The sequence below is a fragment of the Miniopterus schreibersii genome (genome assembly GCF_964146895.1).
Source record: "Miniopterus schreibersii genome assembly, chromosome: 7".
NCBI lineage: Eukaryota > Metazoa > Chordata > Mammalia > Chiroptera > Miniopteridae > Miniopterus > Miniopterus schreibersii.
In genome coordinates this window covers 26,667,226-26,693,081 of record NC_138108.1, presented here as the reverse complement: position 1 = coordinate 26,693,081, position 25,856 = coordinate 26,667,226, and the positions used below count along the sequence as shown (strand labels likewise).

The 25,856-nt window shown below is 35.7% G+C and overlaps 1 protein-coding gene across 1 annotated transcript in view; it reads right to left on the bottom strand.

Moving 5' to 3' along the window:
• DNAH7 (dynein axonemal heavy chain 7) overlaps positions 1 to 25,856 on the bottom strand; it is a 185,047-nt gene that overhangs the window by 37,091 nt on the left and 122,100 nt on the right. Inside the window, exons 48-54 of the mRNA XM_081142085.1 lie at positions 22,902 to 23,056; positions 18,194 to 18,384; positions 12,520 to 12,653; positions 11,470 to 11,805; positions 5,905 to 6,031; positions 4,721 to 4,915; positions 3,150 to 3,242 (exon numbers count right to left, since the gene is read on the bottom strand). Coding sequence (XP_080998211.1) covers positions 3,150 to 3,242; positions 4,721 to 4,915; positions 5,905 to 6,031; positions 11,470 to 11,805; positions 12,520 to 12,653; positions 18,194 to 18,384; positions 22,902 to 23,056 — 1,231 coding nt within the window. The remainder of the gene's footprint in view (positions 1 to 3,149; positions 3,243 to 4,720; positions 4,916 to 5,904; positions 6,032 to 11,469; positions 11,806 to 12,519; positions 12,654 to 18,193; positions 18,385 to 22,901; positions 23,057 to 25,856) is intronic.

Sequence of the window (25,856 nt, the reverse complement as noted above, 5' to 3'; positions counted from 1 at the left end):
AAGGAAAGTGCAAACCCATCTTTTACGTCTTTCCAAACAAGAGTATCGCAGAACCTGGCATTTGTGGTTTCTTACCTGAATGGACTTGGTTTTGAGGGGAGAGCAGTAGAAAGGAGACCAAAAAAATTGTGTTGACAAATAAAATATATTATAAGCCAGAGTTCAAGCAGCTGCTGATTTTCTTGGTGGATATTATAGTATCTCATGATTTAGATATTGCAAAGAAATAAAATCTATATAGTACTAGCCTAAATATTAGTTCCATGTAGCACTGTTACTTTTTCTGGTATGCTAATACCATTTTACTTTGGAAAACTACTCTTTTAAAAGCATAATCACCATATATATTTTAAAATATATAGATTCCAAAATCAACAACTCACCACTAGAAATTGGAGTACCTGATAATAGTAAGATTGAAGGGTTTGCTAATGTAAGATCATATTAATAATTATTTTTATATTAAGGATTACAGATGTGATAGTACATGTAGATAATGTCTCACTTAGGGTAAATTGAATTCTGCTATAGTAGCAAACAATTTCCAGATCTTAGTGTCTTAACACAACAAACGCTTATTTTTGTCCATGCAAAGTCACCTGGGTATGCAGGCAATTCACTCTTCCTGTTCTGGCTCAGCAATACCCAGCTTGATTATGGCACTTAAATGTCAACACTTGATTCACAATTTTGATGGTAGGAGAGTGCCCTGGAAAATCTCACACTGGAGTTAAATGCTCACATTTTATTGGCCAAAGCAAGGTGTATGGCTAACCCCCCACTCGAGTGTGTGCAGAAGGAGAGGAGAACCAGGAACCTTGCTGAGAGGCATTAATGTCTACATTCATCCACTTATCCAAGGAAAACTCTAGAGGGCTACAGAGGGAAAAGTTACAAGACAGGGTATCAGGGCAGCTAAGAGAAGAATGAAACCACAAGTTGAACCTCAACTGATTTAAAAACAAACACATACAAACAAACAAAACCCCCTCAGTTTGAATATCTAACTCCCCACCTCCCTCAAAAACACTTTAAAAAGAGAATGAATATGGAAATATTTGATTTATTTGGTAGCTCAATGTATTTTCAGATTAAAATGTCAAAATTTTTAAAACATAAAACTGGGAAAAAGATACTTATAGATGAAACTGTTGCAATTAGGAAGTGGTTCATTAATCACTTTTTTAAAAAATATATCTTTATTGATTTCAGAGAGAGGAAGGGAGAGGGAGAGAGAGAGAGACAGAAACATCAATGATGAGAGGAGAGTCATTGATCAGCTGCAGCCCGCAAACCGGGCATGTGCCCTGACCGGGAATCGAACCCGGATCGCCTGGATCCTAGGTCAATGCTTAACCGCTGAGCCACACCCGGCCGGGCCATTAATCACTTTTAATTAAATTTAATTAAAACAGAAGGTTCTTTATTTTTCAGATATTGAAACGAGAAGGTCGACAGTACATGCAGAATCATTTCAGTATGAAAGTCTTCATCTAGCTAAGAAAACAAAGTAAAAACCTTTGAAAATCCTAATAAAAGCATTTAAAGGAGGAAGCCACATTAGGCAAGCTCTTCACATCCTTCCTGCTTAATACTTGACATGAAGACTGCTTAGACTTTACCCTAAAGATTCAGTGGAGATTCATTTTTTAAAGGGGCTACCAAGGGGGCGGCTCATCCTCAGTCATCAGTTTAATAATGACTCTTAAACAACTATAATTACTTCCAGCACTTAAGAGCAGGGCAGCGTTATGACTTTAATGGGCCCTAGGCACATCGTGGGCCCCTTCCTTCATTAAAAAAAATTAAAAATTATATTTTACAATTGTTTGGGTATAATTATAAATATAATACAGACTGGATTGTATTTCCTGATTGTAAAAGAAATTAAAACATCTTCATGGACTCCTAAAAGTATCATGGGCCCTAGTCACTTTGCCTAACAGATACTTTGGCCCTGGCTGAGAACATCTGCAGAGTCAAGCAAGAACTGCATGTGCTCGTTGAACAGACTACAGCTAACAGAGGAAGGAATGCCTCCATCCCATGGTATCACTGATGTATAAAAACATCTAAAAAATATACTCTTTTCATCATCTAAGTTCTGCTTTTTATTTGTTAGGATGGAAGTATTGTCTTATATTCATTCCTTAGCAAGTTAAATTGTGAATACAGTAAGTTCTGAAATAATTATGTATTACTTTTACTTGAGTAGGAACAGTGGATAATTAGAATATTTTTTCAAATTTTTTCCAATATACCTAATGTCTATATTTTTTCAGAGTATATGGATATCTCTGTGGACCATATGAGCCATTATACTTAAGTGAATAGTTCTTTTAAATAGAGCATAATTATACATAATAATGCAAATGAGGATGCCAATGAGTACTAAATTTTGCTGATATAACAGGTAAGCTGATATGCTGGTTATATAATTTATTATTTGAGGAAAGTAAAACTAAATTATTGAAATTTTAGTTTATAGTCAGTAATAATAAATGTCTTAAAAATAATATTCTATTAATTTTCCCAAGGCCAACAAAGAACTACATATAAGGATAGCATTTGAAGAACCAGAAATTCTAGTATATTAGCTTGATGTTAACATCATTGACTAATTTTATTGAAATAAGAATAAAAATGAGCCCGGCTGGCATGACTCAAGACTTGAGCATCGACCTATGATCGTGGTTCGATTCCCAGTCAGGTCAGGGCACATGCCTGGGTTTCGGGCTCAGTTCCCAGTATGGGGCTTGCAGGAGGCAGCCGATCAATGACTCTCACCATTGATGTTTCTCTCTCCCTCTCCCTCTCTCTTTCTCTGATATCAATAAAGACATATTTAGGGAAAAAAAGAATAAAAATGAGATTACGGCATGTAAAGGAAGTAGACTGTGAGAAATTGGAGAAGCATACTTTAAAAGGAAGCCTCATGAAATAAATAGAACTATAAAATATAATCTGAATTTAGTGTGGTTTTAATAAATATACAAACTTTTGGAAAAATGGCTGTATTAAAAAGAAGTGGGGTTATTTCCCCCAGGCTGCTCCACCTCCTCTATGATATAGAAGGACATACAGGTTTGGCTGACAGTGGAGAGAGGAAGAACTGAAAGAGTTGAGGTGCTTTAAAAGCCCACATTTACCTTGTCTGGCCTCAGGCAACGAATGATAAGCATCCTTTGAAAATCATTTACTTTCTCTTCCCAAACATCAGGAAAAGGCTCATGTTGTGGTTCCTAAAATTACAGTGGATATAATTTAATATTATTTTGGAGATTATTTCTAAAACAAGAACAAAAATAGTATTTTGACTTATAAACTAATCTTTAGAGGAAACATAATGACTAAATGAAATCAAGAATCCGAATGTAAGTTTATTAGGTTGGGGCAAAGTTATAAAATAAGGAATAAAAAGAAAATTTAAAACATCACAAAGGAATCAAAACCAGGACATGAACTAAGCAGATTAATCTCAATATGAATAGTAATCAATGAACAAAATGATCCCGATTATGAAACAATAAATGTGCATATGAAGCTTTATTCCCATCATTTCTCCAAAGGCATGTGAAAGAACCTACAGCTACTCTCATCATCTATTTAGAAAAATAAACATTCATTACAAAAGAAGAAGATTGTATCAAAACTTATTTTGTTATTTCCTGTTTTGAACAATTTTTGGTATCTTTTTTATAAAGAGATTATTTGAGATGTGCATAGTAAAGAAGCCAAAAAGTAGAGAGAGCTATTACAAATTTACGGGAAGAGAGTAATCAAGATCCCAGGAAGGATAACCTTGAAAAAAAAGGGGGGACATTTGTACCTCTGAACTTCAGGGAAGGCTCTGCAGTATCTCAGATCAGAAATCTCCATGCTTCAGTATAGTGAACAAATTTCTATTTCAAATTAGAATGAAGTACTCACAAAAACATATTTATCTCTAGGAAATATTACTAACAAGGAGAGATCCAAAAGAGGCCTGTCCAAAATATTTGAATTCATGCATCGACACGATCTTACCATCATGTATACAACAAATACGTGCCCAAATAAAAAATGATCTCCACATATCTGGCTCTTTCTCTCCTCCTCCCAGCTTACCCAGAGCTCTTGCAAATTAAACCCAAAGAAAGAAGAGTGTTAAGAGAGTAGAAACAAAGGAATAGAAACAAATTAACTGGGAATTGGTAAAATATTGGCACATGTGCTAAAAAATTAGGGAAGGCAACAATATCTATTAATTCCAGATGGGAAAATGTGAGTATCATGGTATGTGTTAGCTATAATAGTCTCCAATTAGCAAGATAGGGTCTGATAAAATATTAGAAATATCAGCTCTTCCCTCTCCTCAAATGACAAAAATATTCATTAGCTTATATCCTGCATTCAAAAAATCTAAATAATAGCTGCTTTGTAATATTTCAGCTCATCCACTATTATGATTTCCAAAGTATAAGAGGACAGTAAATAAAAACCTGGCATGGAAATTAAAAAATAACATTTATAAGGAGCATGAAGCTCTTTTGCATCTCTGCACATTTCAAGGAATTTGTAGAGACGTTCAAACAGAACCACTGACTTAGAAGGTGGGGATAACATGAATCTCAACTTTGATTTTTAACATCTGACCAGGTGTTTAAAGCTTACAAGGAATATATTATTTAACATTTTCTCCATTTAAAAACTTTGGAAAGCAAGAGGGTTAAAAACATACCAAACTATCATATACTTTTTTCCACCCATCCTTTAAGTGCATAAACTCCTTGCGAATGCTTTTAAAGGAATGCAAGTCATCCAGACGACATATTTCATCCCAGGACTTTTGAGGAAGCCACGTACAAGGGTTGGTATATGGATTATCCAGTCCAATGCCACCAGTGAGCAGAAATCTCCATTCAGCTTTGTTAATCTTTGGAAAACAAAGTAGCACGAAGAATTGGAAGTGAGTTCATCATATATATAGTAAATTTACAATCATTTTACAAAAATTCACTGTTGATTTTCAAGTTTCAGGTGTGGTTTCTATGAAATTCTAAAGCTACTAATATAGCTTAGTACGTATCAATAAGAAACCATTATATCTATCATAATCATTTTTCAAAATAGTTCCATTTTAAAAAGCTACTTCTTTTATAATTTTCCTCCAGAATTACTCATTCAACATGAAAATCTGAACATATACTATTTGAATATATGTTTTTCCAAATGACTGCTTAGAGTACTGTTGGCTCTAAAAATTGTGGAAAGACAGAAAGCCATCAATCTGCTATGTTTTTAATTATTTTCCATAAAATATAATCAAGTACTGTTATGAAACCTTTGCAAGAAATGCAGGAATAAATCCTTTATTCTTTTATAATTCAGCCAATACATCACCATATAAAATCAGTAAGTCTTAAACATATAAGTGTACAAAATACTGAATTTACACACCACCTGCCCTCCATTCTTAAAGTGCTTCCTATATTTTAAACGAATAGATTTAAAACATAGTAAAAATTTATGAAAAATATTGTTCAACACAAATGGTTAGATTTGACTAACTAGCACAAGTTCTCACAAGCATTACCTTTTATACTATTACTTGGTGTAACTATATCAATATATTTAGTAAATTTATACGCATATTTATATAGGAGTCTAATAGAAACTAATTTATTCTAAATCAAAACATACAAAAGTTTAAATAATAGTTACATAATGAACTCTGCTTAATTTTTCACCTCTGAAATTCAGTCTAGTTGTGTTGTTTTGCCTTAATTATAACAATAATAATTATTATTGTTTAATTATTTACAACTTTTTCATATATTCTCATACAAATATACAAATTAGTAAATTAATGAATCAACATGAATATTATGGGGTTTTTCCCCTGCAAATTAACACAATACTGACCGCATGCTCATGTAGCAGCAGATTTACAGTTAGACAAAAGGAAAAGAGCAGCTTATCCTTCTCAAAGAGTGACCGGCAGACATTAACGTAGAGGGAATAAGTAAAGTAGTCCCGGAGAATGTGAAGCCTATGGGTCAACGGGAAGAAAAGTAAAAAATTAAAATGCATTATACTTTACAGAAAGTGCTGAAAGGAAACTCATTATAAATGATTTAGCTGTATGCTATCCCAATAAGCTTTCCAGTCAATTACCTCCTAACAATCAAGGATCCTCATCAACTGGGTGCACTAATTTGAGAGCTGTGCAATGTAGAAACACCGATAGAACTGCATTTTATTGTTGACTGATTTAAAAAAATCTTCCTTTTGGAAAAAAGTCAATGCATGGTATTTAAATCTATTACATTTAAAGGTTTGTGGACTATTTTTTAATAATAAAACATTTCTTAGGGTAAAATTTGACTTCTTTATTTTATAAATACTTCCATACATTCTATATTCTATATTAAATGAACAGACCAAAATTAATAGCTCCTTTATTAAATTAATATTAAGTTTAGTAATGTGCTACTCTGTTCATAAACCCACAAAAGCTGGAGAAATCACAAAAGTTGATAAACTACATTTTTATTTGCCACATAGACAAAACATGCAAACCACAATATTTGTAACTAACAACTTTCTAGTAAGTGCTAACATGTGATCTGTACTTATAATAATTCTTAACATGAATATAATTATCACTTTTAAGCATTTTCACTTAATTATCTCCTAAGGGAAATAAACTACCATTGAAACAAAAAATTAAAAAATATTTTTATTACATAGGTTTTAATAGAAATAAACATTTTACAAAACATTTGTAGAGAGCTAATGATTGACACAGATTAATAGCTCAAAATATCTAAGCAGATCACTTTACCTGAAGGAAAAGTTTGCAAAGTTTGATTATAATTACACGAAATTATATTGGTGTTTCTTAACATGTCTAGAAAAAAAACCTACCAGTACAATCCTATCTTGTCTGTTTCCAGGCTGATACCCTAAGCACTGATCATCCCAGCTCTATTTTTTTCCTTACCTGCCTGTTTCTTTTGACTATTTTATCCCTGCCAGCATTCCCATAATGAAAATTACAACACATTGCTGCCTTTTATTTCTAGTTGAGAATCTGGAAAAGGGCTTGGTTAGAGAGGGCCTTGAAACTAACTGCTGAAACTAGCTGTTGAATTCTTTGAGGATTTAAAATAATCATACTCTTCCTGGCCCCAATTTTATGCTAATAGATGGTTTTTTCAAACATGGCATTTAAGTTGTCTCATCTATAATAGTACAATTAATACAGGGTGAATACAGGTTTGTTTTTTTTTAGAATAAAAATTTCTGCACTTTAGGACAAATATCCTCTTGTAGATAAGAAGATCGAAGGGGAAATTACAAGGGGCAATCATATTAAAAATCCAAGTTCAGTCTCATTAGTGTTAAAAATGCATATTAAAATGTGATATTTTAATATGTTAGAGTAAAAAAAGATAAGAATTCTCATTCTCAATGCTGATGTGTAACAGTGACACAAGGCCATCCTGTTCCTCTGAGGGGGTGTACATTTGAATAACCTTCTAGGAAAGGAATTGACATCAGGAGCCTGAATGAAGTGAACACCTTTGTCCTAAGTTTGGGATTCTAGTTGAAGGAAATAATAATGTGGACATTTACAATTATTGCAGTATTATTTATAATACAAAAGCTGAAGACTACTTATAATAAGAAAATTATAGTACAGTCATAAAATGATATATTGTGCAGCTACTACAAATTATGATTCAGAAGAGTATTTAATAACATGGAAAAATGAAACTCATGTCTGTTCGCATATGTGTGAGTGCGTGTGAGTGTGCATGTGTATTTACTTATATGTATTTCAGAGAGAGACAGAGAGAAAGAGAGGAGAGAGAGATTGATTTTAGTTTGGTCCCCGTAACAGAGTTATATCCTAGTTAGATTTTTATTTCTCTACTTGTGTATTTTTTGCCACAGTTATTTCTTTTGCTATAATAAATTTTGATATATTAAAATTTTTATAAAAAACAGGTGATCCAAACTATTATGGCTATTTCATAGTATACACCATAATAGTCATAACGTGTGGTTGCATAGTTAAATAATACTTATTACGAGTAATAACTATCAGAAGACCAAAAAAAAACCCGTTTTTATCTTTGAATAAAAGGAAATGAGAGATAATTTTAGACAATGTTAAGATTCTAAAATAATTTGTTATTCTGGTGTTAATAGTCAGATGCTTCCTATGACTTTTGGTTTAACTATAGTTCAGTAACTAAAGTCCACAGCTTATCTGGCGTTTAGCAGTGATAGACACTTATTATATGGTTCATATAACAACTCATTCTAACTTTAATTTTGGAATGGGAGCTAGCTTCTTAACTGAAAAAAAAAAAGAAAGGAAAAGAAGATTAAACGAGACTGGCTGCAAGATTCTCTCGTGGGGCATTAGTCTGGAACTCATGTGGCCGTGTTTACTAAAATGGGACCCACGTACACCCTATGGTCATTGAGTCCATTCTTGGATATATGCCTACCATAAATATGTACATGCAAAAGCCATGTATGAGAATGTTGAAGGCAGCACCAATTTATAATAGTTCCAAACTGGAAGCTACCCAAATGTCCTCAACAGTAAATGAATAAATAATTTGTGGCATAATGTAAGGACAAATAAAAATTAAAAAATAAGAGGTTTAACTCTCCCTATTGAAAATAAGAAAAGAGGTTTCCTTCCCCTCCACTTTCTTAGACCATTTACTTTTGAAAACTTAAAATTATAAGTATTTTCTCCTCTCTCCTCTCTTTGAAATGCATATAAATTCTTTCCAAAACTTAGGCCTTTTGTCAGCTTTATGATCCAGGAACGCCTTTCTCAAAGATCTGGGAACTATCTCCCAGTTTCTGTGGGAGGGTAAGAGCCTAACCTCAGTCAGTGCCTGGCTCCAAGTTGCAAAACAACCTCCTGTCATAAAGATACCAGACATCTGTTTTTCCTCTGGATAGAGGCAGTTTGCCAACACCATGGCCACCTCACCTCCATGCGCAGGCCGAGTTAGGATGAGTTTTCTTCTTTGCAATCTCCCACGGATTGTCTGACGCACATCACATTCCGGTTTAATGCTTATTCACTAATAAAACTCTTTCTTTCTTGACTACTTTGTGGAGCAAATCTGGGTTGGGAGATTTTGTTTTTATACTTCCCCAATAACATACTTGCACAATGGCATACTACTTACCAATGAGAGTGAATGAACCCTGCACTGCACGAAACAAAATGAATCTCACAAACACAAAGTTGAGTGCAAGGTGCCAGACACACAAGAGTACACACTGGGTGACTCCATGTATGTAATGTTCTAAAACAGGCCAAACTGATCTATGGTGTGGAACTCAGGACAGCGATTGCCTTGGGGGAGGGTTAGTGACTAGAAAGGGACACAAATATGTCCTCACCTGGGTGCTACTTACACAGGTGTGCTCATTTATGAAAATTCATTGAGCAAATACTTCTGATTTCTGCATGTTTCTGTCTATATATCAACCTCAATAAATGTTTTCAAATACATTTTTTCTATGTACTCTTTGGTCCCAGATTATAATTTTAGCATACTTGTAGGCATAAATATGATTTTTGTTGTTTTTAAAGAATTTTAACTAAAAAAAGAAAAAGGTACATTTTGTTTTCTCCATTTCATCCAAATCTCACATCTGGGTAAAAGGATATAATTTTCCTATAAATCATAAAAATTTACCACAGTTATGAAGAAACAGATGTCACACCGGTGGATGAGTTCAAATTTGTTATAAAAACAGATAATAAAAAATAATTGTTCTAATTTTTAAATCTTGTACACAAAATATGTCTTTAAGTGACAGAGCAAAGAAATTTTTTTCTCTAGACTCCAGCAAAGACCTTGATTTAAAATTAGTTAAGATGACAACATTCTGGTGGTTATTATTGTAACGAGGTAGAAATTAAGAACTTCGGTGAGAGGCAGGGCATCATTTACTGTGTGGCTCTATGTGACTGACACTGTGATAGGATCTGGGAATATTTAAAGAAAATCCTCGCCTCAAGGAACTCAGATTTTAGTGTTAAAACAAGACATGCATGTTCAATTAACTTTCATAATGCAAATGGCTGGGAACTTCTTTAAGAAAAGTCACTTAAATTTTCTGAATTTCAGTAATCCTTGTTAACCTTAAATTTTCAGGTACTGGAAGAAATAGAAAAATAAACTAAACATTTTCAAATATCATAATATAAAAACAAAATGCAAACTCTACCATCATGCATTTCTTCCCTAAAGATACCCCTTCCTCCTTTCCCTTTATGTCCTTCCTCATGGGCAGACATCTGAAAAATTGTTTCCTAAGTATCAGTCTTACATCTTTATTGGTCTCATATTCAAGCTCATAAAATAATGAATGATACTGACAAAAGGAAATGCTCAGTCTAAGAATATTCAAAACTTAGCAAAATTCTACCATGATCAATGAAGCAATTTAATTCAGATTTCTGGAGATTAGCATTGTGGATTTCTAAAAAATAATTCTTAACTGCAAGTGATAAGTATTAAACTGAGTTTCCTTTGGGCATGAGCAGTCAAGAAACTGAGTATCTAGCTTCATATTGATCAATAAAGTTACAAAGGGCAAAGGTTGTAATAAGTTATTTTCTTTATTCAAGAAGTAATTTCGCCCAGCCGGGCGTGGCTCAGCGGTTGAGCATCGACCTGGGATCCAGGCTATCGGGGTTTGATTCCCGGTCAGGGCACATGCCCGGGTTGCGGGCTCGATCAATGACTCTCTCATCATTGATGTTTCCATCTCTCTCTCTCCCTCTCCTTTCCTCTCTCTGAAATCAATAAAGATATACTTAAAAAAAAAGAAGTAATTTCATGTTAGACTCTATTAAAAACATGTTTTAGTACCAAACTAAAATTTATCTCACTGATAACGAAATGAAATTTATTCTCTCACAGACATACTATTAAGGTCTTAATTCCATTACTGATTATAATAGCCAACAGTAAAATAAGGTATTTCATATAAATAAGCATGAATGACCACAACAGGGGATTTTTTTTTTTAAACCCTGTTACTTGACAAAGTTTACATATGTGTATATCAAAATATGAGTGATTAACTTCTGGAATACAAACTCACAGAGGGTAAGAGCCATATCCCTTAGGGGTATTAACTATCCATTCCTCCAATTATAAATACATTTTGCAAATGACAAAATGAGGTAAATGTTTCCTCTTTTTAGAATTACATTATAATCTTATGTCTCTGTAAACAATATCCTGGCAAACTGAATTTGGCCACATCTGTTCAATTTCTAACCCTTGTATTTATTTCTGGTACAATGATGAATCATCTTAGCTATGTGGCTGTCATGTTCACAGCACTCTGAAACAATGAAAGCCACCAACTATTTAATTTTCATGCATTAATTAGTTAGCGTTAGTATTAATTCGTATTTCTCTTACATACCTTTTTGATAAAATGTCTGATTTCTCTGAATTTTCAATAGACAGGATGAAAAGGTTAATAAACCAGGTCAGCGAGTACTGATACATGGGCTCGATGTTAGCTAGGTCAGCAATGGAGAAAAAGAGGATGGTGGAGTGGACGGCGATGGGCCGGTAGCCCATGCGGGTGGCATCGATCTTTTTCTCTGTCTCTTCGGCTACTTCCTGCTTTTGAGAAATCTCATTAGCCAAAGCCTTGGAGGAAGATAATATCTTAATAGCAGTTTCATCTTCTAATATATTGCCTTCCGAAGATGAAAGAACTTCTAAAATCTTGTCTTCTATTTCTTTTAACTGCCTGGAATAAAACACAATTTTCTCAGAAGAAAAAGAAATCGTTTAAAATCACTTCACGTATACATTCTTTTATAAGAAACAAAGAGCTTGTAACCTAAAGAAATGCATCACTTTGTGACAAATATCTGTAACGGCGATGTTGTATAATTTCTTATCTTGCGAAATGTCAAAAAGATAGGCTTTTCTGCTCCACTTCTCTTTCTAATGATCATTTATGTGGTAACTAGAGAGAGATATGGTAACCAATCTCCTCTGCCATCCAGTATCTCAGCCCTGAGAGAACCGAGAGTATCAGTCCATTTATTTTCTGAAATTTTTCATGGCTTACCGAGCTTTATCCTTTCTACCTAAGATATAGATATTATGAGCAGAAAGTGGGGTGTAACATATTCATCCAGACTGCGCTCCAGTGAAAACAGGTACCTCCGTTACACAATAAATACTAAAACTTTTGTGCTGAAACTATGTTGACAAGTTGAAAACACATTGTCTCCTAGTGCTTCCAGTGCCTAAGAACTTATATGTAAAAATATACTCTGTAATGCAATTTTCCAAATTAGCACAGATGCACTGTAATACCTTACATTTTCCTCAAATCTTCCTATTCAATGTACCTATTAAATCTAACAAAACAGATCTTTAAAATGTACTTTAATTTGTTCTACGTGACCCTGGAACAAGCAAATATAATTCTATATTTTATAATGTTTCAAACCTTTTGTTTTCAGCTCCTTGTAATATCAGGGCTTGCTTTTCTTCTTCAAGGTCTGGCCTCTCCCGAGCCACCACAATTCCCAAAAGCTGGTCTTGCATTCCCTCAGAAGTTATCATGAAGTTTAATAATGTCACCTATAAATGAAACAATATACAGAAATGGAATCGTTGTTTCTATTGGGGAAGGCTCTGCTTATATGCTTCAGGTTCTGACCTTAAAATAGACTCTATTTACTATAATAGTATGTGTAGAAAATGGAATTTGTCGAGACTATAACTAAAAATATAGGCAAGCTTGATTGCTGGGTTAAAAACACACTGAAGTATCCAATAGTCATAAATGTAATACCCTAATGGGTTTTTTTGTGATCGATTTATTTTTATTTCGAACTGGTCCAATTTCTAACAACTCATTGACCTCAAAATCAATTAGAATCAGGTTGCAAGCTATCTCTCTTATTGGCTGGACAAGCTGATTTATATTTTAAGGATCCTAGAGGTATGAAAAAGTAAAGGAAATCTTACATAGTGAGATAAGAGAGAAAAAATCACTGTCATTACTTGTCACGAATAAAGTATATATATATTTACAATTTAATAATCACATTTCAATATGGAATTTACAATGTGATAACCAGCCACTACTGTGAAGTAAGGAATGCCCATCTCGATGGTGCCCGTCACAGTGCAGTCTGCTAACACCTGCTTCATTCGGAATGGCTCCTACAGGCAGACCTCTCTCTGTTGCCTACATCTTAAAATTCCCCCTCTCCTGGTTCTTTCTCATAAATGGGAAAGTAACCATGCTCAGGTCTCTCTTTTTAAAAGGCAAACAACAAGCAAATAAATCATTCTTTTGTTCCCACAATCCCTTCCAGCTATGGAAAGACCTCTCTTTGTATCTTCATAACTATACTTCTTGAAGATGCTATTTATCTATGCTTTCTGTTTCCACCTCATCTCATCCTTCAGCCCTCTACAGTTTGCTCTCACCCCTGCCTCCACACGCTCATCAACACACACAGCAACATTATAGAGAAACTTCCTGTCTCTGGTCACCAGGAAACCCATAAGCCAGTAAACATTTAGGTGACCTTGGCTTAATTTGAATAGGAGCTCTACCCACCGACACCTGCTTTGCAACCTGCCTGCCCTCATGTCCTGAGTGCAGGTCCTCACCTATGTCCGGGCACCCTCTCCCATTCCTCCCTTTCATGTGCCTTTCGTTTTAGCGATGCTGACGGACTGTGGGATCCCATACACACCAACTATGAAATGCCTGCATGTGCTTCCGCTCCGGCTGCTGAGTGGGAGACCCTGCGCGGCCCCACCTTTCCTAGTAAGAGAACATTTCTTCTGCAGGAACATAGCAATTTTGTTTCTATGAGAAAGTTTCCTACCTGTCATCAGGAATTGTAAATAACTTCTTGCAGCACCCCTAGGAAGGTGCCTCCCTCCTCCACCCAGACCCAGGCGGTGTCCACTAGGTTAACCTTCTCAACTTTGCCCCCTCACTTGCCCATGATGGGCTTGGGTGCCACTAAGTATAGAGGTTACATGGGCATAATCATAAACTTAGATGGGACAATAAGCAATTCTTACAATCGAGCAATTCAAAAACTCATGAAATGTTCTCTGCTGCTTGGCACTCATTCATGACAAAATTACAATGAAAGGCCTAGAGATCCTCCCTGCTGGTAGAGAAACCAAGGGCACAGGTCACCTTTGATTTAACCCCTGAACCACAGTCCCAACGTTTAGTGAAATGCATGTTTTACAACTTTTACCTCATGGTATTCAGACACAAGGAGGTATTCATTCATATTCCACTAATGTTAGATTGTTCGAGATCAAGATTTTGCAAATCTAACCTTTTGCTCACAAATAAACATTTATGGACACAGGCAACAGTGTGGTGATTGTCGGGGAAGGGGACGGGGCAAGGTGGAAGAGGGGACGGGGGACCAATGGTGATGAAAAAATAAACACCCCAATACAATACAATACAATACAATACAATACGATACGATACGATACGATACGATACGATACAATACAATACAATACAACACAACACAACACAATACAATACGATACAATACAATACAATACAATGACATTATACAAATATAGCTTCATTTAGATTCAAAAGGATTATAGCAGCATGCTATCATCCCTTGGGTACTTTTGAAAGCAAAAGGTACATAAAAGATCCTAAAAATAGGACCAAGAGGAAGTATTTTAATTTGTAAATGAAAGCAAGTAACTGCTTCACTATGTTTTCTAATCCCTGTTTAATCAATCCTAGCAATTAAAAATAATGAAGCAATCAGACACTCTAGGGAACTTAAGGATTTCAATAGTGAATCATAGATCAGTTTCCTCCCCACAGGGGTTTATGACTTCTATTACAATTAGTTATTAGTGAGCTAAAACTTGTTTATGCTATTTGTGATATCTTCAGAGATTTTACTGAAAAGTGAAAAAAGGTTTTCTACATCATTTATTTATTCAAATTTATTGGGGTGACATCTTGTCATTTATTTAAAAACATTTTTTTGTACCACAGCTTTGGGATTTTATCATTTTCTTTTATGTTTCACTCTTTCTTACTTATATTTAAAAGTTAATAATGCTAATAATTAATACTCAGATAATATTATGTGCTGGGCCTTATTCTAAGGGTTTTACATAGATTAATTTAGTCTTCACATCACTCTATGAGATAGACATGTATTATTCCCATTTTATAGACAAGGGAATTGAGGCACAAAGAGAGGTTAAATAACATGGCCAAAGTCACACAACTGGCAAGTGACAGAGCTGGGATCTGAACCAAGGTAGGGTAGCTACAAAAACCATGCTCTTAACTACTACTAGAGACTGCTTCTCCTAATAGGTAAATTAATAATACACAATTTTCAGGTGCTTAGGTAACGTATTTATTTTAATTAATTTAAAATGGTGGCCAATAAATATATGTTCTCCCATACTGTGGGGTTCCTTTGTATTTTGAGGCTGATTTCTTTTGCTGTGCAGAAGCTTTTTCAGTTTGATGTAGTCCCACTTGTTTATTTTTTCTTTTGTTTCTCTTGCCCTAGGAGATGTATCGGTGAAAATTCCTCTATGTGAGATGTCTGTGACTTTAATGCCTATGTTTTCTTCCAAGATTTTTATGGTTCCACGACTTATATTTAAGTCTTTTATCCATTTTGAATTTATTCTTGCGCATGGAGTAAGTTGGTGATCTAGTTTCATTTTTTTGCATGTACCTGTCCAATTTTCCCAACACCATTTATTGAAGAGACTGTTTATTCCATTGTGTATGTTCTTGCCTCTTTGTCAAATATTAACTGACCATAATGGCGTGGGTCTATTTTTGGGGTCTCTGTTCTGTTCCACTGATCTATATGTCAGTTGTTGTACCAATAACAACATATTTGCCAAGGATGCATCTGATAAGAGGCTAATTTACAAAGTGTACAAAGAACACATACAACTCAAAGGAAGACAAACAATCCAATTTAAAAATGGGCAAAGGGCCTGAATAGACACTTCTTCAAAGAGGACATACAGATGGCCAAGAGACATGTGAAAAAAATGTTCAACATCACTAATCAGAGAGATGCAAATGAAAACCACAATGAGGTATCACTTCACACCTGTAAGAATGGCTGCCATCAACAAATCAACAAATGACTTGTGCTGGCGAGGGTGTGGAGAAAGGGGAGCCCTGGTACACTGCTGGTGGGAATGCAGACTGGTGCAGCCACTGTGGAAAGCAGTATGGAGGTTCCTAAAAAATTAAAAATGGAGCTGCCATTTGACTCAGTGATCTCACTTCTAGGAATATATACTAAGAATCCCAAAACACCAATCAGAAAGAATATATGCACCCTGATGTTCATAGCCATGCAATTTACAATAGCTCAGATCTGGAAACAGCCCAAGAGCCCATCAGTAGATGAGTGGATAAAAAGCTGTGGGACATTTACACCATGGAATACTACGCAGCTGTAAAGAAGAAGGATTTCTTACCCTTTGGGACAGTATGGATGGACCTGGAGAATATTATGCTAAGCGAAATAAGCCAGGCAGAGAAAGACAAACATCACATGATCTCACTTATATGTGTAATCTAAAGAACAAAATAAACTGATGAACAAAACAGATTCAGTGACATAGAAGCATGGATCGGACTGACAAATCTCTGAGGGAAGGTGGGGGTGAGTGGGTGGGGAGAGATTAAACAAAGAATTTATATGCACATATGCATAACCCATGGACACAGACAATAGTGTGGTGAAGGCCAGGGGCGGGGAGTGGGTGCGGGGTGGAAGGGGTGAATGGGGAAAAAAGGGGACATCTGTAATACTTTCAACAATAGAAAAATTTTAAAAAACACAAAAAACTCAAAAAACAGTGGCCAAGAATTTCCACATGTTAACATCGTGTTTTTAAAAGTACGTAAGTTCAGCGCTGGCTGGTGTGGCTCAGTTGGTTGAGGGTCGTCCCGTACACCAAAAGGTTGCCCGGGTGGTTGGCTAGATCCCCAGCAGGGGGCATGCAGGAGGCAGTGGACCAATGTTCCTCTTTCATATGGATGGTCCTCTCTCTCTCTCTCTCCCTTCCTGTCTCTCTAAAAATCAATTTTTAAAAAATCTTAAAACTAAGTTCAAGGGTCATTCCCCCTTCCCCCAGTCTTCGTGACTTCCCCGAATGTCCAGTGTAATGTGTATCCCCAACTCTGAGCTCCTCTATGTCTTTCTAGTCATAAATATGGTCACTTTATGTACATGTTATTTACAATGTAAACCTCTTAAAAGCAAGGACTATGTTTATTCATCTTAGAGGGAATGAATTATGTCATCTTAGTGCTTCCTCTGCCTCTGCAGAGAGATGTCTACATGAATTTCAATATTTCCAATAAAGGACAGTGTTTGAACTCCCCGGATAAATCTTGTCTCTATATGTAACTTTCAAAATCTGAATCAGTATTTCTTAATGTCCTCTCCTGCTCGCGTCTATAAATGAAAGCTATCTCTCTTACACTCCCTCTCTCCCTCCTGCATTTGCTCATTCCACAAACATTTATCAAGTGCCAACCAGGGCTAAGAATTGGGAATAAAAATGGAATAGCCTCCAGGAGCTCAGCTGCAGATCAATGTCTCAAGTCATTTTAGTCATTGACTAAAACTTTAAACTAACTTTACTCTTAAAGCAATTTTTAGTATTTTAAAAGAACCAGTGATCAAAAAACCACCGACAATTCTTTTAAGTAATTACATAAAATCAGACAGCGGCAACCTTATTCTGAGAAAGAATGAAGTTCTGCTCTTGAATTCCAGTTCCAAGAATTAGCATATTATCCTTTTTTTGCAAAGAAAGAATGTGAATATGTGTCACCTATTTTTAACAATGAAAATCTAAGAACAACATCAATCGTAGAAATTAGATTCCTGGGGCCTTTTTTTTAACTGTATACTGAAGGCTGCTTTATTAGTACATGCACATACAGAAACGACATTTGGAAATTATTATAGTAATTTCAGGAAATGCCAAACAAGGACACAATCTATTTTTCTTAGGAAGACCTGTGATTCTTACGGCTGAGGAGGAAAATACAGTCATTAATTGTAAAAATCGGTGAAGAAATATTCCCTTTAGATACTGGCCTTTACTGAAGTTTCAGGGAGATAGTGAGGATTTCTTAGCTTGGTGGTAATATAGAAGCGGAAGTCTGGTGCATATTCAATGGTCGAGTCCCCAAGTCGGATACATGTGCTCCCTCCCTGCTTAAAGGTCTGTTTTAGTAGAAGCGGCTCCAGGATGGGATCTAGTTCCTCTCCAACATTTTCTAGCAACACTGAAGTAAAATCAGAAAAAGATTCCATGTTATCTTAAATATTAACAGTAAACATGCAACGCTCCAGATTTGTTTAGCCTTCCAGATTGCTGCTGTTCCTAGTTCCCTATGTTTTTGTCTTTTAACTATAAGAAATTGGTCCCATAAAAAAACCTGGATTTCTGAGAGCCGGGACTAACTGGCGGGTCTCTGGTCATCCTGCCCCCTTGCATGCTGCTTAGCCATGGTTCTACTTGGGGCTCCTCTCCTGGCCTGGGATTCACTCTGTGCCTACCTATGATGGCAGTTAGGTGTGTCCATCTGAGACACCAGAGAATAGCATTTCCAGTAGTAGTCATTTCAGTGATGAATATCTTTTTAATTATAAAAGTAGCTCATGGTTATTATAGAAAATAAGGGAAAGAATAAAGAAATGTTAAATTAATTAGAGGAGGAGGCCATTAAACTGAGGTGGCTCTAATGCCATGGCTGCTTACACAAGCAAGCCAAAACCTAAGCCTGTGATTGCCTCAAGGCTGCAACATCAAAACACTGGGGACAATCAATCACAAACAACTGACTGGGCTTTACGCTATAGACAATCAAATGGTTTCCTTGTTTGCTCCCACACTTTATGTAATCTAGCCTCTCCCCTTGCTCCTGTTGGTGCAGTGCTCCTAAGCACTTCGGGTTTGGTGCTGCCTGGTTCTAACAGAATTTTGCTCAAATGAACTTAAAAATTTTAATATGCCTCACTTTATCTTTTAACAGAAGAAATTGGAAAACTCCCTCTAGTGAGATTTTAACTTTTCTCCCTCTCTCTTAAATGTGTTACAGTTGACTCATGCCATATATATACGTTGATAGAAAAATGGTACAAAACTATACACCACTGATACTAAACATTATATCTCATTTTGTATCTTAATTATTTTATTTGACATGATAGCATAAATAGTTCCCCATATTATTAATAACTAATAAACATACTTGTAATCTATTAATTTGTTAGTTATAAACTGAAATTATGTTTATGAAATATTATAACATTTAAGTTTTGCCTAATTGCATAAAACCTAATATTTAAATTATTTTTCACCCAAAACAGCCAGCTTTAGCAACAGAAATATAAAGAGAACCAAGTATTCTTTTCATATTTCTTTTGCACTTTGGACATTAGCTAATATTATTTTTCTTATTAATTACCTATGTTATCCTATGTGCGACTTCAAATTAATAGAAAAAATATCTGCATATTATGTTCAACTATGGAGCATATTGTATTCAAAGTAGATTCAACAAGCAATTACTGAGTATCTACTAAGTACCCTCGAAGAGCCTGGAGGTGAGAGACAAACAGTTCTGTGTAAGGCCAATAGCAAAATTCTATAGAAGTTTCAGGGTTGGCACTTCATTGGCGAGGCCAAGAGACATGTCACAGAAAAAGAGATGCTTGAGCTGTGTCTTAAAGGACGAAATTTGAAGGAATTCACCACATGGCTGGAAGAGCGCGGCAGAAAGCTCGGCCATGGGCAATTGCAGCACACGCTCGCAGGCTGCCTGCCCTCGGTGCCCTGACCTCTCGCCCTCTAACCCTCACCCGCTGCAGCCTGGCTCCCTCTTGGAAACCAATAAACCCCAAGAAACCAAAGGCCAAGTCTTTCCTGTTCATGCTGTGTATTCAGCGGCACGTGGTAACTGCAAAATAAATATTTGTCAGGTGAGCGAATGAAGACACAAATGAGCAGATGAAAGAAACAGTAAACCAGTAGTTTTGCATCCCTGGTATGTTATATGCAAGGGGGAAAGAAGTGAAGTGCTTGGAGATAAAAGTAAGAAAGTTTCAGATCAGATCTGACAGATTTTGCTCTTAATGAAAATATTTTTCATAGAGTTAATGGAAAGCCATTAAAAGATCTATACAAGTTGGTTTCTTTTTAAAACTTTTAAAACTTTTCTTATTTTATTTTTCCAGCTTTATTAAAGTAAAAAAACTGATTTATCAGCAATATTTATATGATTAATATTCTGTGCATACCTTATTCTTTGGTGTAGCTAATACGGATGTACCTTTATTTTCTAGAATCTTGGCTTTCATACTTATTTTTCTTTAAGCAGCAGAATATTTTTTAATCAAAGATGATCTTATCTTAAAACTCAATATAAACAAATACAGGGGAGGCCTGCGCTGGTTGAAGCAGAGGCGCGTGGGTGACGAAGGTGAAAGAAAACCTCTTCCCTTTCCACCCAGGCTGCCTGCGAGGGACGACAGGTCAACAGCCACTGTCCTGGAACAGACCAATATCTAAAGACAACCTGTTAAATGGAGGAGTCTTCGACCGCTTGTATTTTAAAACTGTAACAGTAATTGGTTCTCTTACTTGAAGGCTAAATATAAAAAGTTTTAAAAGATGCCATCTGTTTCTCTTTCTAGAATAGATTTAAAACTTTTCACCTCTTTCTCATGACTAATGTTAGAAGGCATTGTAAATAATCATTACCTATTTTTAGAGCATTTCATTCCTAAAACTAGGTTAAAGCAACTGTAAATGACACAGTAAGCACTGGACGAAGGCAGAAGACTTGGGGACCAATTCAGCACTCCCTTATTTAGGGATACAATCTTGGCTAAGCCATGTAACTAACATTTTCTAGCACTTCACTTACCTTGTTAATAAATGAAGTGGCTGGAATTAGTATTGGATTTCAGTTTTTTTATGGCCACAACTCCAAGTAAGAAATGCATTTTAAATCTTAATCTAGTACACACACATGTGTCTAAAACTTTTAAAATTTCATGAAATAATGCTTATCTTTACTCCATGCTATGCAGCTTAATATGTTCTATTATTTTCTATTACATTTCATTTAAAAATGCTGGTCAAGACCCACTAACTTGATTTTATCTCTCACAGTTATGACCCATTGTTTGAAAAACACTAGACACGTCTCTATGGCCCTTTTCTCTCTAAAATAATTCAATATTATCATCTATATGGCTGAGATCATAGAAATCTCCAGAATGTCACAGCATGTGGTAGATGCTCAATTATCATTAAACTGTTTTTTTTTAACCTGTGTGAAGGAAATTATTTGAATATTTAAATTAGGTAATTTTAATCACTTAAAGTGTTTAAGGTGCCAATTTCTTCAAGAAATCTCTAATTCTTCTGAATTGTCATAGTTCATCATCTGTGTCTTTCTTATTATACTAATATAATTAATATACTAATATAATTAAAAGATGATTCACATAAATCACATAGTAAATCTCTAACCAAAGAAACAACATAAGTGGAGCTTGTCGGACACTGCTCTAAGTACTCAAAGTACAGTAGTAGCTCGTTTCTTCCTGACACTGAATGGCCAAAGTACAGATGGGGAAACTAAGTCTCAGCAAAGTCACTGAATGAAGCACTGAGTAACAGGGGCAGCTTCTCTAATTCCAGAGCCAGAGTGCCTACCCGTAACAGCACAGTAGTTCTAATAAAGGTTAGTGATATATGTCCACTTTCTATTTTTATTATAGTTAGCTACATATATTATCTATCCTAGCTATTTTTAAAAAGCAAGGCATTTGATAGTAGAGATCATATTGTCCTTTTTTGTAACTCCCATATCACTATACTATACTCTAAGAACACCAGTTGGGTGGATGGAATTGTGTGTGTGTGTGTGTGTCACACAGATTTCATTGGTAGACTTAGATTTTTTTCATTTCATGCTTACCCTAACAGAACCTAAAATTGTAATTAATATTTTAAATACTAACTCATTATTAATATACAAAAATAAAATGCCTGTGAGACCACCTAGAATATTTGTAATTATTTTCCTATGCAGTACTAGCTCTAATAGTACCTGTGATTTGCTATATTTGTTTTGAGGCTAAATATGTTGTAGTTTCATAATTTTTCCATTTATTTGATCAAGTAAATAGTCAAATTTGATAGGTAACATGAATTTAAAATGTGACTAACAACCCCAATTTACTCCAGTCATAAATATTTTGGTTTTTGTTTTGACAAGTGTGACATGTGCATAGAACTTTATTGAAAACGCCTGACTATGTTTCCTCTGATCTCTCCATCATCAATGGCAGATAATAGCTGGCCATGTGAAATCTGTACTCACTCCTCTGCTATTTCTGTAGGATACGATGATAGAAGAATAGATAGATAATTGGACTAATGTGTTAAAATACTTTGGGCATACCAAGTGCCCTTTCAATTGCAGATGTGGAGTTATAATGAGAACTAAAGAATGACAAAGAACAGACAAAAATTAAAACAGCTCAATTAGAGGATGCATCACAAATGAATCTTGAGACAAAGAAAATCTCCTAAACTTCTGGAACTATAATCTCTAAAGCTCTCACTTGGTTAATTATCAATAAAGAATGAAAGACATTAACAAAGTCATTACTTAAGATGAGTCTGACACAAATAATTTTTAAAAGGAAACAACCTACATCATTTTGGGTAATTGAGCCCTCTCCAGGCATTCCCGTAATGTATGCCTGCTATTCAACCACGTACCAGGAGTGCCAAACTGGATGCAGTTTTCCAGAGTCCTGACATAGTCAGGATCACTTAATTTAATTAGCTGAAGACTATTCGTTTTTTCCATGTTCTTGATCCATTTATTAGCCTGACCTTGAGGATCTATCATCAGAGGCCACCTTCTTGAGTTCCTGAAAGAGAGAAGAAAGACGATGCTGGTCAGTCTATGATCTGTCTCTATGCCATTTAATCACATGCACATCACTTTCCCACAGCTTATGCTTTATAGGAATGTTTTACTTTTTAACTTACTCTAAGAAACTGTGCTCTTGAAGTGGAGACATTTAAACTGAGCAGGCTACTAGAAGGGCAACTATAAAAGCCATCTGGCAAACATAACACAAGTCTTTTTACTTCTTTTGGAAAATTACAGTTCTCTAAATGTTAAATTACATTTTGAAAATATTTGCTGCTTTTGCTAATTAAGTCACAATGACAACGATTAACAGTAATGGAAATCAGAAACCTTGAGTTCTTTACTAGGCCCTGCCATTAATTACTCATGTGACCTTGGGCAAACCACTTCAACCCTGAGCTTCTCTCTGCTGTCAAAAGAAAGAGAAAGAATTGAGACATCATATTTCTCTTTGAACTCTAGACCCTTAAAGAAAAGGTGAAACAGAAAGTAAAAAGTGTGATTTTATATCATTTAACCTTCATAATAGCCACAGACACCTTAAGTGTTTACACAACTGTTGACTCAGTATTTGTTTCAAAAACTTGTATATTTAATGTCACATATGTAGTTTATTACATATTTACCCAGTGATTGTGAGCTTCTTATGGACAGAAACATATTCCCTGAAAGCCAGGGTTTTGCATTATGGGAGGGCTCCTATTTATGGCTTTATTCTCACTCACACCCTCCCTCTTAGGATAAGAACAGAGAACTAGGAGACACCGGGTTACTTTCCAGGGTCTTGCGGGGTCACAAAGGGTTAACTAGTCCCTGCCATCACCATATAGTACCAACCAAATAACTTTCTGCCTTGTGTAAAATGTAATTGGCATTAAAATTACTGTGGGGTTTTTTTCCTCTTAGAAGTTTCAATAAACATAATAGGGGACACTTTCCCGAGGAAAGTCTTCAAAAGTGAACACAGACAATTCACACAGAACATCAGGAGAGCAGGGGGAGAAAATAAAAGGAAACTGGGGCAAATAAAGAAAAAAACGGGGATGGAACGAGATCATACATTCAAATCAATTTCATTATAACACGAATTTAGAATTTCATTGTAGAATTTCATGGGATAAGTTCTCCCCCCAGGTGAAAATAATCATATATTTTTTAGGATATAAGTTACAGCCTGATATAAAACGTGTAGCTTATATGGTAAAGACGATAGTCCTATCCTCTAGTATCAGCATTACATAATGTAGTAGTCGCCTTGGCTGCCATAACGAAGTGCCACAGTCTGTCTTAAACAGCGTACGATTATTTCTCACAGATCAGGGTGCGGCACGCCTGGTTCCTGCAGCCCCCTCTTTGGCCTGCAGACAGCACAGCGCTCCACGCATGCATCCCTGGCGTCTCTTCCTCTCCTTACAAGATCACCAGTCCTGTTGGATTAGGGCTCTACCTTATGACTTCATTGAATCTAATTACCTCCTTAAAGGCCCTATCTCTACGGCGCATTGGGGTTTAGGGCTTCAACATACGAATCGTTTCGCGGGGGAAGAAGGAATTCGAGGGTTGATCAACTCAGTCCATAATATTTAAAAAGAAATGAGACCAAAAGAGTAGTTTCATATCTTGGATGCAATCAACTAATAGAAGAGAATGCTATCCATAAGAAATTAAAGGGTGCGAGGAGGGAAATCAGAAAGGAATAAAACATAAAAAATACATGAAAGTCTCATCCTGTCCCACTTTAGAGATATTTTTAAGGCTGGAGGACTTGTGGGTGCTAGACAGCACTCAAGCTTCCCACAGAGGCTGAACGGTTCACTCACCCTGCTGCTGCTTCCAGTTTTCTAGCCACCGCACTTGTGTTCATTCTGGGGTTTTGGTCCAAGAGGCACTTCCTCCCCACCCTTTCATGTTTAACTCCTACTCATGTTTCGAGGTCACTTTAAATGCTAAGCAGTCCACAAAGCCCGTCTTGATCTCTTTTCCCTCTAAACTTCTGCAGTTCACCCCTATTACATGTACAGTGCTTTCACATAATGAGAATATTCTATTACGGTAATTCTATAATACCTTAACTGCACCACCCCAACTAAATTGCGTATTCCTAGATCAAATAAAGTTTGAATATGATAATTTAGTGAAATTATCTGACAAACACCATACAAGTAAACTCACTCTAAAAACTGACATTTTCTAAGAGAATCCTGGTGCACGGATCACCTCAAAGCAGAGGAAGGGACTTCCGGTGCTGACCAAGCTGAGATAAGCACATTCTCACCTCTCTCCCATTGATTAACTGGGTGAAACACAAAAGCAACTACTTGCAGATTCTAAAAAGTAAATAACAAGTGAATGGGAGGAAAGTTAAAATTTGAGGAACAACCACTAAGGAGGCGATGAGTTTCTTGTGTGGGTTTTTTTTCTTGTTATCTTCTAGCTTTGATCTGAGAACAAGCCCAGTAGGGAAACTGTGCAGCAGGCACAGGCAAAACCCAGAAAGCTTTAAACTTGACTCAGGGCCCAACTATAAAGATTAGTTTGTCTCAAATACCTAGTAGTAACTACTTTTTTAACTTCCCTTAGGTGGTCTCATCAGATTTCGTTTTGTTTTATATTATATTCAAATTGCTCATACCTCAAATCCCTGTAGAACAACTCAGTAAATGAATGCGAAATAAATTCGTAAGTCGAGATCATTTGTTGAGAAGTAAAGAAATGTGTTCACCAGAGTTTTAATTTGTGGAATAATTTTCATAAATACTACAGTCAAAAATTTTAAGAATAACTAGTTTTCACAT